The sequence below is a fragment of the Alligator sinensis genome, unplaced genomic scaffold, assembly GCF_000455745.1.
Source record: "Alligator sinensis unplaced genomic scaffold, ASM45574v1 scaffold506_1, whole genome shotgun sequence".
Lineage (NCBI taxonomy): Eukaryota > Metazoa > Chordata > Crocodylia > Alligatoridae > Alligator > Alligator sinensis.
In genome coordinates, this window is record NW_005842215.1 from 972937 (window position 1) to 986104 (window position 13168).

Sequence of the window (13168 nt, forward strand, 5' to 3'; positions counted from 1 at the left end):
CCTTGGCGCAGCAGGAAACTCACTGACCTCCTATGTCTAAAAAGAGAGGCTTATAAAGGATGGAAGACAGGAACCACCACTAAGGAGGAGTATTCTGCACTGGTCCGTATCTGTAGGGAGTGAACCAGGAAAGCCAAGGCTGTAACTGAACTCCAACTGGCTACACGTATCAAGGACAATAAAAAGTCCCTTTTCATATATGTGGGGAGTTGGAAGAAAAGCAAGGGTAACACTGGACCCCTGCTAAACCAAATGGGACAACTGACACGCAGGAAAAAGCCAACCTGCTTAATGGGTACTTTGTGTTGGTTTTTCGCCAGCCTAGAGGGACTACCCTGCCTTACATGATGCGGGATGGCTACGGTGAGGGCGAATTTATACTCAGCATTGGTGTAGATCTTGTAAAGAAACACCCTGAGAGGTTGGACACCTTCAAGTCACCTGGTCCTGACAGTCTGCACCCCAGAGACCTTAAGCAGCTGTCAGGCATCATAGCCCAGCCACTGACAAGGATATTCAAGAACTTGTGGTGCTCAAGTGAAGTACCCGAGGACTGGAACGCCAGCATAGTGCCTATCTTCAAGGGAGGAAAGTAGATACAGGGAATTATAGGCCAATCAGCTTGACCTGAATCCCTGTGAAGATTTTGGAAAAAATTATCAGAGACCATTCTACACAAGCTGGCTGATGGCAACATCCCAAGGGACAGCACAGGTGTGTTGCAGGTATGTCTTGCCTGACCAAATCTCATTTCCCTCTATGATCAAGTGACATATCACCTGAAGAAAGGAGAAGAGATCGACATCATACATCTGGACTTTAAAAAAAGCCTTTGATCTGGCGTCCTACAATCTCCTCATGGAAAAATTGGCTAACTGTGACCTTGGCTACATCACAGTCTGATGTCTGGGGAATTGGCTCAGAGGTCGGACCCAGAGAGCGGTAGTCGGCAGAAGTGAACCACCATGGTGCTCCGTGACCAGCGGTGTCCTCCAAGGCTCTATCCTTGGACCTGTACTCTTTAACATCTTTATTAACCATGTAGACACTGGTGTCAGAGGCGAACTGGCCAAGTTCACCGCTGACACCAAACTTTAGGGTAGAGCATCCACACCCGGGGATAGGCTGGTGATCCAGGCTGACCTTGATAGGCTTAGATGAGCAGATAAAAACCTAATGACATTCAATATGGAAAAATGCAAGGTACTCCAACTCAGGGGAAAAAAACCCCTGCATCACGCTTATAGGCTCAGCAGCGGTACGCTCGCTAGCACGACAGCCAAAAAGGACTTGGGGGTCATGACTGACAATATGAATGTGTGCCACCAATACGATGTCACAGCTGGTAAAGCAAACAAAACTCTGGCTTACATCCCTAGATGCTTCTCAAGCAAATCTTAGAATGTCATCCTCCCACTGTACTCGGCCTTGGTCAGGCCGCAGCTGGAGTACTACATCCAGTTCTGGGCTCCACAATTCAAGAAGGATGTGGAGAAACTTGAGAGTCCAGAGGACAGCCACACACATGATCAGAGGGCAGGAGAACAGGTCCTACGATAAGAGACTGAGAGCCATGGGACTCTTCAGCCTGGAAAAAAGCAGGCTTAGGGGTGATCTAGTGGAAGCCTATAAGTATATAAGGGCTGTATATCAGGATCTGGGGGAACACCTGTTCACCAAAGCCCCCCATGGGATAACAAGGTCCAAAGGTCACAAACTTCTCCAAGACCGTTTTAAGCTGAACATAAGGAAGAACTTCTTTACTGTCCGAGCCCCCAAGGCCTGGAATAGACTCCCTCCAGAGGTGATGCAGGCACCTACCCTGGACTCTTTTAAGAAATGTTTGGACGCTTATCTTGCTGGGATCCTTTGACCCTAGCTGACTTCCTGCCCCTGGGGCTGGGGGCTGGACTCAATGATCTTCTGAGGTCCCTTCCAGCCCTAATGTCTATGAAATCCATGAAAAATGGTACAACTGAAGTAAAAATGTCTGAGTTTACAGATAGGGCAAAACAATAGCTTGCAAATTTGAACTCCCCCATTAATTTCAATACATGTTAACTCAGATGCCAGGGGTGAGTGCTAAGGTGCATAGCTGACAACCTAGAGGTCATAAATTCAAGGCCATAGCAGAAGCACTCACACCGTGGCCTGTCAGATTCCAATGAATCTGCAAATTCTGCTAAATACCTTGTCACATGGACACAAGGAAGGAACTCAGATGTCAGTTATACAGTTAATACTGACAAGCGAAGAGTTTTTGGAAAGTGATACACTCTACGTTCACATATTAGGAAACACCAGACTCTTGATATCCATGTACGACTGATTCAAATTTATTTAACATAGGAAAAGAGCTCTGTCTTGGATTCAAGTGCCAGAGTGGGGACTGGAACTGAAGTTGCTGCAGCTTAGCTGGGATCAGGGTGGCTCATGCAGTAGGGGAGCACAGGGGAGACTGCTGCAGTGTGGGAAATTGGGGAGACAAGGGGATGAAAGTTTCTGTTGGGGAGACAGCACAGTAGCAGCAAGAGCTGCTGCAGCCCCAATCTAGCCATCTCCTTTTCCCTGGCCAGGGCCAGAGGTAGAATCAGAGGCACACCACAGAAGGGGATGGGGGACACAGACAGATTTAAAGACTACTATCCAACAGTTAGATTTCATACATGAAATATTATAACAAGCTTATAATTTTCCATAAATGAAGATAATTACCAGGGGGCAGGGAAGAGGGGTGTCAAATTCAAAATGGTCTTGGATTCGGGTAAACATGGTATTAAGGAGAGCTTACAAATAAAGGGCAAAAATATTTGGTTCATCTCCGCAAAGCACTCCGAGATGTACAAGTACTGACAAGTATAAATTGGTATAATGCAAATTTGAAATTGTTTGGAGTTCTTTAAAATCAAAGGCATCAGCTGCTATGTGTTAAATACACACCGCTCTCAACTATATTCAAATTCATTCTCTTATTTCACCACCATTTTTGGACTATGATGCATGTAGGATTACTGTTTTACAGAATACTAAGATAGTTTTACACAGCTATGATCATATTACTTGCATAGGAATAACAATGATCCAAAATACCCCTTCCATTCCTAAATCCAGTCCCCTGACCAGTCCAACCGGTTAAACTCCATCTTAAGACTAGTCAGTGTTTCTTGTCTCTACTACTGCTACTGGAATGTTGTCCAAAAACTTCATTCCTAGCTTTTAGCTCAAAGTTTATTCAGGGCAGGTTTACACACATTTGTACTTCCACTTAAAACATTTTTTTCTTTCCTAGTGCTTTCCTATGAAGTGTATTTCTAGACAGCAGTCATATCCTCACTCAGTCTTCATTTTGCTACGGATATGGACAAAACAGCAAGTTATAGCCAGTTAGCCTTGTTTCATTAAGCTGGCTTAAACAGGGACAGGCTAACCAGCCAGTTTGGCTTTTATTTACTGTAGGGTAAGAACAGACAGATGAACAGCTACAACAGAGCAGCTGCTCTGCAGTGAAGTCCTCACTTCTTAGCATATAGACAAAGTACAGTGAGTTAAGTCAAACAAACCAAGTATTAACATTTAATGAAAGATAAGCGACTAACGATACCCAGGTCCCAATACTGGAAAATTGCTTCTTTATACCTGTAACAAGAGCCAGACGTTCTACACCTGCAAAATCTGCATGTTCAATAGCCATAACGCCAGCAGCTCCAAAGAGCTGCTCAGGGTAGTTATAAATCAGCTGCCTACAATTAAAGCACAAATATAGATTTAATGTTACAGGAAGTAGGCACCCTTCAATATTTCATAGCAGCAAGAAACCCACTGAACATGTAAGAACAGATTTGCTATGGAATCTGCAGTGTGGCTGGCCAGTGCAGTTTTGGCTCAGCCAGAAACTGCTACCAGTTCAGTAGGAACTGTGACAGGATGAAGTCTTACCCAGTAAGAGGGTGAATTATGCTAACTATAGGACTCTGCTCTATTTGCATACACAAAAGACATTTAGCTATGCTAAACCATACTGTGGCAGTTATGAATGTGGAAAAAACATTCCCCTTCCGTTTGCTTTCCCAAAAAAAGCTGTGTCTTGTTTGCTGGTACAGGGCAGAGGGGGGCAGGATTGAATATGAGACAATATAGTATGGTAGAAAAGCTGGATCAAAAATTTCAAAACAATAATATGTTACCAATTTATGAAGATCAGTCAAGCACCTTATTCCTCACATAAGGACATACATACCTGTTAATAAAGCAGTTTATCCCATGTTTAAGAATACGCTCAACTTTCTCTTTCATTTTTTCTTTTTCTGCTTGTTCAATTTCTGCTACCTTTGCAGTTGAATCCACTCTTACACGAGAGCCAAAAATCTAAATTAAAGATACCCCACAGAGATTAGGATCCTAAATTAACTGCCAAGAATAGAGAAGATTTCTACTGCAGTAATCACTTACCTTAATTTTATCTGTATCCATACCAGTATTTGCAATAAGTATCTTCGCATTTTCAATTCTTTTTGGTTGGTTGACACCAATTTTTTTGTCTAGCAGAAAGCCTGCAGTGAAAGAGTGAGTAAAATATCAAGATTTTACATTAGGAGAGAAAAACAATGTAAGAAAATCTTGGAAAAGATTATCTAACAGTAACATAGATGTTTCTTGAAACAAATGCATATGAGTGCATCTCTCACACACACGATTAGCAGAGCCTGGTTTAAATCACAGGCCCAGTTCGGTAATATCACGGCCCGATAGTGGCGGGGGCTGCGGTTTTCAAAACCAGATCGTGGCTCCCCCCTCACAGCCTGGCTGACAGCCTCTCCCTCTCTACCCATCCAGCAACAGCCTGGCTCACATGCACAAGTTGTGCTGCAGGCGAAACACGCTCCTGGGCCAGATCCACCTATTCCCCCTGCACTGAAGCCAGCTTATTCAGGAAAACCCTCACCCTCTAGCACCAAGGAGGAGGAGGAGAAGATGCCGGTGCAGCAGGCCAGCAGAGCCCCACTCCCCACCACTAAGCAGGGACAGGTACTGAGGGGAGGGAAGGATCTCCCTCCATCCCTCACAGCTGGGGCTTCCCCCTCACCTCTACACCCAGCAGGGGACATGGAACCCCCTTTTCCCCTGCTGCCTCCTGGAGATTGCAGAGGGAACATGAGGGGAAGAAGAGGGGCAGGGTGAGGTAAGCGGAGGTATAAGGGAAGGCCTGGCCCAATGGTACCTTTGCTTTCTTTTCTTGGCTGAGCTGCTCCACACAAAATCACTTCAATCCAGGCCAGGGCCAGGACTGGGGCTAGGCTGGGAAGGCAGCCAACCAGCGACTTCCTCTAGCTACCACTGCTGCCTTGGGGGCCCCAGCCTCCTAGTGTTGCATCACCTCCACCCCTTCCAATCCACAGGCTGAGGATGGGCTGAGCAGGCAGCAGCTCCACCCTGGTGCCAAACAAAGCGCAGGGCTGGGCAGACCAGGCCAGTGCACAAAGATGGAGCTGGGAAGGCTGCTGTTGCTGCCACCTCTACCTCATGGAGGCCAGCAGAGGTTAGAGGAACCCTGGCAGCAGCAGGAGGTAGGGTAGAACTATTCTACTCTGCCCTACTGTCACTGCTGCTGCTCCCCCAGCTGGCCAGCCACACTGCTCCCATCCAACACTTAGTGGGTAGGAATCGATGGGGTGATGGACACTGTGCATCAAGAACAGTGGGGTTGGGAGCTGTGGGGCAAGGCGCATGGCGCTACTGGGGGCCATGGCTGCCACTCTGGCTGCAATGGGGGCATGAAGGCAATGGCTGTAAGGGAGGGGTTGTCAGGGTGGTCCCACCCACAGCAGAAGGCTAAGGTGTGGGGGCAGAGCTGCTGTCACATCCATTTGTCCTGCAGCTTCTCTGTTACCCCAGTGATTTCCTGCAAGGAAGAGGGGGCAGGGAGGCTGGGGTTGCTACTCCCTTCTACCTAGGGCAGGGCAGCCATCTTGTCGCAACAAAATGCCACATGGCCACTTGCTAGGGAACTCCCTAACAAGTGACCACCATATTGTAATATTTTGTTGCAAATCGCATTTTTTGGGAAAATTACTTTTGTTATTTTCATGAAAAACGTGAAATCACAATTTAAATCAGGCCCTAGTGATTAATTACAACTTAAATTTGCCGTCACTGTATAAAGACATACCTTCATCCAAGTAAGAGTCTGCCAGACTTCCACCTAATTTCTTGATGACATGGATAGCTTCCAAATTACCAGATCCTTTCAGTCTAAGAACAGCTTCCACTGCTAGTTTGGTAAAATGGTTTTTATGATGAGTAAGCAGTTTTGAAGAAAGCGTGGTCCCTGCAATATTCATTAAATCTTCACGGAACTTTACTTCATCGTCACTAAAACAAAACACCACATTTTATCTACATATCCAAGTGAGCATAATTAAGTGACCAAAACTGGAGAAGGAAATGGTTGACGGTCACAATATATTCTCTCTCCTTTTCAAAGTCAATATACAGCAGTAAAAGAGGTTAATTTTGGACACCTGACACATTCTACAGTACCATACACCTCTCCATAGAAAAGGTACTCGCTTCATAATGGTCTGACTTTATATAATTAGTCTCCTGAAAGATACTGTTTTCCTGTTTATCAGAACCCAACAAATAACTTCAACCCCTACACAGCCTGTTCTATTTCTCAACACACATCCTAGGTGAAAGCATAAGTGCAAAGTAATCCTATACTTTTCAAAATGTTTAACAGGAGATAAACAACCTCAATCAATAATGTATTTTTAAAAAAACCTCAAAATGCTTTCTTCTTTTAAAAAAAAAAAAAAGAAGTCCAAAACTAAGACGTTCTTCAAGTTTAACTGTGTCTGTTTTCTGTTTCTCCATTAGTGACCAGAAGTGCCTTTTCTCATTTTCATTAAAACTATACAACTGAGATTATGTCTGGTATTCTTAAAATTATTTTTTAAATACAAAATTGGGTTGTTTTTCCAAGGAAGAAGTAATTTTGAAATGAAGTTTAGAGAGGCTGTGCTTTCACTCACTGATAGTGAAACTACAAGTCTTCAGATCAAGCCAATGTTAGGAAAAATTACAATTGCTACTTAATATGGAGCAAATTATGTTTTAGATCAACAGCTATATGCATTTCTTAAAATTCTAAATACATTTTCAAAGCCCCATATTTTACTGAACAAACCAGTAAGAAACATCTGTATATTCATTCCAGCAATTCTCAACAGGGCTGCTAGTTGAGAGATTTGAAAGGAAAATCCATATTGTTAAAACATTCTAACCCATTACAGTTTAAGTTCTCTGCTAGAAAAGAATTGCTCTACTACCTTCTGTAGTCAAACAAGTGAAAACCAACTGGACTAAGAACCGGAATTTTCCAAGGGGCACCCTGAGTATATCAAGGGATGCCTAGAGCCCAAAAAAGTCACTCTTCTATTATGTGGACTATGTCAGCAAAGAAGCAAATCATTTTTCATCTGTTGCTTAATTTTCACCTCTACTCGTCATAGTCTTGGACAATTTCTATAAAAACTACTTAAGCAGCAAGATAAATTATTTCAGAATTTTAACACGCTAACCCGTGATCAACTGCAGCTTTCAGAAGGGCTTCTCTCGCTGCCTTTGTGGCTTCTCTCCAACCTGCAATAATAGTTTGAGGATGAATCTTCTTTGCAATCAGTGACTCTGCCTCCTATTAAAATAAAATACATAATTAATTTACTCTTGCACAAGAAGGACAATACATTTGGGAAAAGAATTCAAACAGGACATTAATTTGCTAAGTAACTGAAATTATCAGCATAAATTAATGTTTAGGTGAAATATTACATATACATACGCGCGCACACACACACACACACACACACACACACTACCAAAACATACGCGCACACACAATTCCATGCTGTGAGTAGTAAGTCATAGCTGGCTAAAGTGTTGATATCTACCCTTGAAAAAATCCCTCAGAAATGTTGACTGATGAAAACCAGAGTTTCATGTAAACAGCAAGCAAGCTTTTATAAAAGCATTATCTTTCACTGCAGTTGTGCACTTGCTCCCTGTTCAGTCACAAATGAAACTCAAGGTGTTGGGTGTTCAAAGCCAGGCTTGGTTTAGAACTGAGCTATCACCCTAGTCCTTGTAACTGCAGTACAAGCAAACTAACAATCTCAATATCAGCCTCTGAAGGTGGATCAGAAATAGTTTAACAGCCTTCATAACAGTGCAAAACATTTCATCAAATCTATTTACTTTTTGTTGTTGTTGCAAAAAACAGGTTTTATAAATGCTTATTAAAAAGATTACAATTTTCAAAATTCAGCATAAAAGTATAATAGAAAATGTCTTGAAGTTTTTACAACCCAGCACTGTAGCATGCTGCTAAATGCAAGAACCAAAAAGGTAAAACTATTCATTGGCAAATAATCTGGATACAGAAAACAGGAGAAACAGAGGTAATTATAAAAATTAAATTGTAAAAATTGAAAATAAGACATGAAACAATTAAAAAAATTAAACGTTAGTAATAAAGACAGCTCTCAAGGTTTTCTTCTATCACAATTTGGGCACAGGGGTGGAAACGATGCAGACTTACCACAGTTTAGCCTGAATCCACTATAATCGTTTCATCTACCCATGGTACTTCCCTCTCCCCAGTTTCATTAAGAGATAAATCACTGTTTCTCAGCTCCATTTACAGAAACAAAAATTACAATAAATCAGCTGAGCAGCACTCATGAGCAGTACATCTCCCATCCCAAAGAGAGACCGTTGTTTCATCCATGCAAGCCCACAGGTAGGCAGTACATTAAAGCTTACACCACTAATTGCATGTTGTGTTAGCATTTGCTATACCACAGTACTCGGACACCAGAGCTAAAAGCAGCACTAAAAACATGAACTGTCAGTATATTACCCGTAGCAATTCTGCTGCCAAGACGGTTACAGAAGTAGTTCCATCACCAACTTCATCATCTTGAACCTTTGAAATATCTTAAGAGGAAAAAAAAAAGAAATCATCACTATTAATTTATTGGTTCTAGTATCCTGCTACTCATTACAGACTTGAACTACGCATGCTTATATAGAATACTTGTTACCTGGAGCAGCACTTATCTGCATTAACTAAATATTGCATCACCAACATGCTTTTAGTGAAAGCAAAGAGAAGAACAAACAAAAAGCAATATCCTTTAAAAAAATATTTAAAAGTATTTAAAATACTTCTCTGATGAACATTTAGCTAAAAACTCACCGACCAAGACCTTGGCTGCTGGATTGTCAACTCCAATAGCTTTTAAGATGGTTGCACCATCATTGGTTACCGTTACTGCACCATCTCTTCCAGTACTTAGGAGAATCTTGTCCTACAGGATGCAAGATTTAGGAAGCTACTTGAAAAATGTACTTTGTGTCATCAAGAGCTGCAAGGAATAGTAACAGTTATGGTCTCTAAGAACCTGCAAATAGCTTACCATGCCCTTTGGCCCCAGGGTGCTCTTAACTAGATCTCCAACAGCAATGGCACCAACAAAGGAGGACTGAAATGAAAGTGAACAAGCTATCAGAGAAAGAATCATCATTTCTGTTCTGAGCAATCACCTGAATCTCAGACTCACTGGAGAAGATATTATAGATAACAGTCACAATCTAGTATGTAGGGTGTAGCTCAGGCTCCCCTGCATTTAATTCACCAATCGATTGCTAGGAATTGGGATCACTGAAACCAAAAGAATACTTCACTGTCTTCCCATTCTCAATGTCTGACAAGCAGAGCCCTTGGCAACTGGGGACAACAATTAGTAGAGTTCTTGCTCAACCCCCTAAACAGAGAACGCTCTGCAAAAGTGGAATCTTACTAGTCATAGAAAATGTAGTTCTTACAATTTAGCAAGCATCTAATGAAGAATCACAAACTATGTTTTTTTTAAAGTTCCAAATTGAGCTAAATTGTGGCCGTTTTTCCATGGGAACAAAAGGCATGATCCTGAAGTCCAAGCCCCCCTGACAAGCATCAAGTCCTTTCAATAAAACAGTTGCAAGATTTTAATTAATACAAGAAAAGTATTTCTCTCATTTTCTTCTCAGACATGCCTGGATCATTTTTACTTGGCTTTTTTGGAAGGTTAATGTTAGGCAGTACCTAGCAAGAATAGTTTCAGCCTTAACTGATACATTTTGGTTATGAGCAATACTAGTGTTTTATAGCAGGAACTGCCAGGAAACCTTTTTTGTTATATAGAAGGTGTAACGAAAATATATGAGATGTTATCAGTTTCACAGATGATTTAACTCACCAAACGAGCTGTTTCTGCTTTTTCTTCATCTGCACCTGCCTTGAAAATATTCACTGGAGCAAGGGAAAGGGATGCCTGAAACAAGAACAGTTACAAATCCAGCATTCAGCTTTAATATAATGCGTTTTTTTTAAAAAACACACCTCGCAAACATGGCTACCACCAAAACCGGGAATCTCCATCTGGGAAAACTTGAGAGCAGGTTGGACACTTGGCTGGGAAGGGATGAGCCTGCCTCCAGTAGGGGGCTGAACTAGGTCACACCTGGTGAGGTCCCTTCCAGCCCTACTTCCTTACGAGCAACAAGGAAAGCTTCCGCCTTACTGCTGAATCACAGGGCTGCAGCTATCCTTTCTGTCCAGTTGGATACATTTTAATTTATTTCATGTTTTTAATAACTGTAATAAACTCATTACTGCTGAATCACAGAAGTGCAGGGGTGATTTCTGGCCAGGGCTGGATTACATTTTAATAGTTTGATTGTGTTTTTAATAACTGGAATAAGCTGTAATTAGAGACAATAACCTCCACTCAAGGGGGCAGACTGGAGTCGGGAGTCGCCGGGCAGGCGCTCAGCACCCCGCCACATTGCCCAGAGAACATAAGTAAAACCCGCTCGGACTCGGGGAACACGCTGGACCCGCTCCTTCATCTCTGCGGCTCCTCTCTGGAGGCCTGAGGCGGCGGCGGCGGCGCCGGCCGCTCGCTCCCCACAGGCGCTGTTGTCCCGGGGCGCGCGGGCATCCAGCGCCCGCTCCATCGTGGGCACGTGACTGGGGGAGGGGGAACCCCGCCACCCTCGAACCTTCCAGACCGCCCCGCCCCGCCCCGCTAACGGACCAGGGGGCAGGCGAGGCCGCCCGCGCCGCCAGCCGGCCCGGCCCGCCCAACACTCACCATGATGGCGGCGGCAGCGCTGCGAGTGAAGCTTTCCAACCGAGCCGGCCCCACGAGCTGCCTCACGAGCCACCAGAAGTTGCGTCGATCATAAGACGCCGGAAGAGGCTGGGCTGCCCGGCCGCTCGCCGCCCTCACTGCCTCTCAGCGCGCATGCGCCTTGGGGAGCGGTGCATGCTGGGAGTCGAGGGCTCCGCCTTCGGTTTGGCTGGTGTGCGCTCGCGGCGAGGTTCCGTTTGCCTCTGACCTGGGGAGCGGAGACTGCTGCTGAGACGCTGGCACACGTGTTGCTTCCCCGAGGCCAACTCACGGCGTGACTAGAACGAGCCCGGCCTGGACGCGTTCCTCGAGCAGCAAGTGACTGAACGTGTGGCCGCGCCACAGCTCCAGCTGCGATTAACGCGGCTCCTCGCTGTAACGTCTCCAAGGAGGCTTCCCCCTTCCCGCCAGAGCTGCAGCAGCAGCAGGAGAGGCAGAGAGAAGGGGAGGCTGCTCCACAGTAGTAGGGTTACCATATTTCCAGTTTCAAAAAAGAGGACACCTGAGGGAAAAAAGGGGGTATATGATTGTAAAAGGGGGAGATGCTATGCCTGTGCCCTACCCCTCACTTTCAAGCAACAGACCCATGGGTTACTGGAGCTTCTTGAGTCGGGGGGTACATGCCCCCCGACACCAGTCAGTGAGGAGAGGGGCCCTGGTGGCCGATCGCACTGACCGATCTCGCTCACCAAAAAGCAGCCACTTCTGGACAGGCCCAAAACTGCACACAGTACCCCAAGTGTAGCCTCACCAGTCTGGACTAGGGCAGAAGGATCACTCCCAATGATTTGCAAGTGACTTTCCTGTTAATACAACTGAAGATGCTGTTGGGTTTTTGTTTTTTTCACAACTGTGAAGCATTTACCCAGTCTATCCAGGTCATTCTGGATCCTAGTCCTGTTCTCTGGAGTATCTGCAATTCTACCCACCTTGGTGTCATCTGCAAATTTGCTAAGCATGCACTTGATCTCATCATCCAAATTATTAATAAGATGTTGAACAATACTGGACCCAGGATAACCCCCTGAGGACTCGCACTTAACACCTCCTCTCAGCTAGAAATTGAGCACTATTTGCCAAGTATGATAAACCAACCAGCTATTTATGCACCTTACAGTACTTATGTCTAGTCTGTATTTCTTTAGTTTGTTAATGAGAATGTCATGAGCCTTGCTAAAGTCCAGGTATATCGTATTCACTGCTCTCCCCTATGCACAGAGCATGTCACCCTGTCACAGAAGGAAATAAGATTGGTCGGGAAAGACTTGCTCTTAGTGAACTCACGCTAACTGTTCCTGATTACTCTGTTCTCTTCAGGTACTTCACAATGGATAATTTCTTGAGAACCTTCTCCATGTTCTTTCCAGGTACAGAGGTCAGGCAGAGTGGTCTCTAGTTCCCCGGATCCTCCTTCCCCTTAAAGATGGGCACTATATTTGTCCTTTTCCAGTCATCATCAGGGACCTTGCTTGACCTCCACAAGTTTTCTAAAAGGATTGCCAATGACTCTGAATTTACCTCAGCCAATTCCTTCTGTACCCTTGGGTGGATCCCATCCGGCCCTATTGACTTGAAAACACCTAGCTTCTCTAAGTATTCCCCAACCTGGTCTGCCATTACTTTCAGCTATTTGTCTCCTTCCATAATCACTGTCAACTGCACTCGCCAGCTGGTAGTTGCCCCTATTTGGGCAAAATAAAGGTATTAAATACTTCAACCTCCTCTCCATCATCTGTGACTAGATTGCCTTCCACATTCTGTCAGGGATCTGTGGAATCTCTCAGCTTCCTCTTACTTTTGAGATACCTACAGAATCCCCTTCTTTGCCTTATGTCCCTTGCCAGCTGCATCTCAAATTGTGCCTTGGCCTTCCTAATTTTCTCCATGCATGCCCACAGGGAGTTAAAACTTTCTGTGTATTAGGAAGGTGAAAG

The 13168-nt window shown here is 44.4% G+C and overlaps 1 protein-coding gene across 1 annotated transcript in view; it reads right to left on the minus strand.

Moving 5' to 3' along the window:
- The window catches only part of CCT2 (chaperonin containing TCP1 subunit 2), a 19527-nt gene extending 8175 nt beyond the window's left edge, over nt 1–11352 (minus strand). Inside the window, exons 1-10 of the mRNA XM_006026957.3 lie at nt 11196–11352; nt 10299–10373; nt 9477–9542; nt 9257–9368; nt 8918–8994; nt 7581–7693; nt 6167–6369; nt 4450–4550; nt 4238–4365; nt 3637–3740 (exon numbers count right to left, since the gene is read on the minus strand). Of these exons, the coding sequence (XP_006027019.1) occupies nt 3637–3740; nt 4238–4365; nt 4450–4550; nt 6167–6369; nt 7581–7693; nt 8918–8994; nt 9257–9368; nt 9477–9542; nt 10299–10373; nt 11196–11198 (982 nt within the window). The 5' untranslated portion in view covers nt 11199–11352. The remainder of the gene's footprint in view (nt 1–3636; nt 3741–4237; nt 4366–4449; nt 4551–6166; nt 6370–7580; nt 7694–8917; nt 8995–9256; nt 9369–9476; nt 9543–10298; nt 10374–11195) is intronic.
- Nucleotides 11353–13168: the final 1816 nt, after the last annotated feature.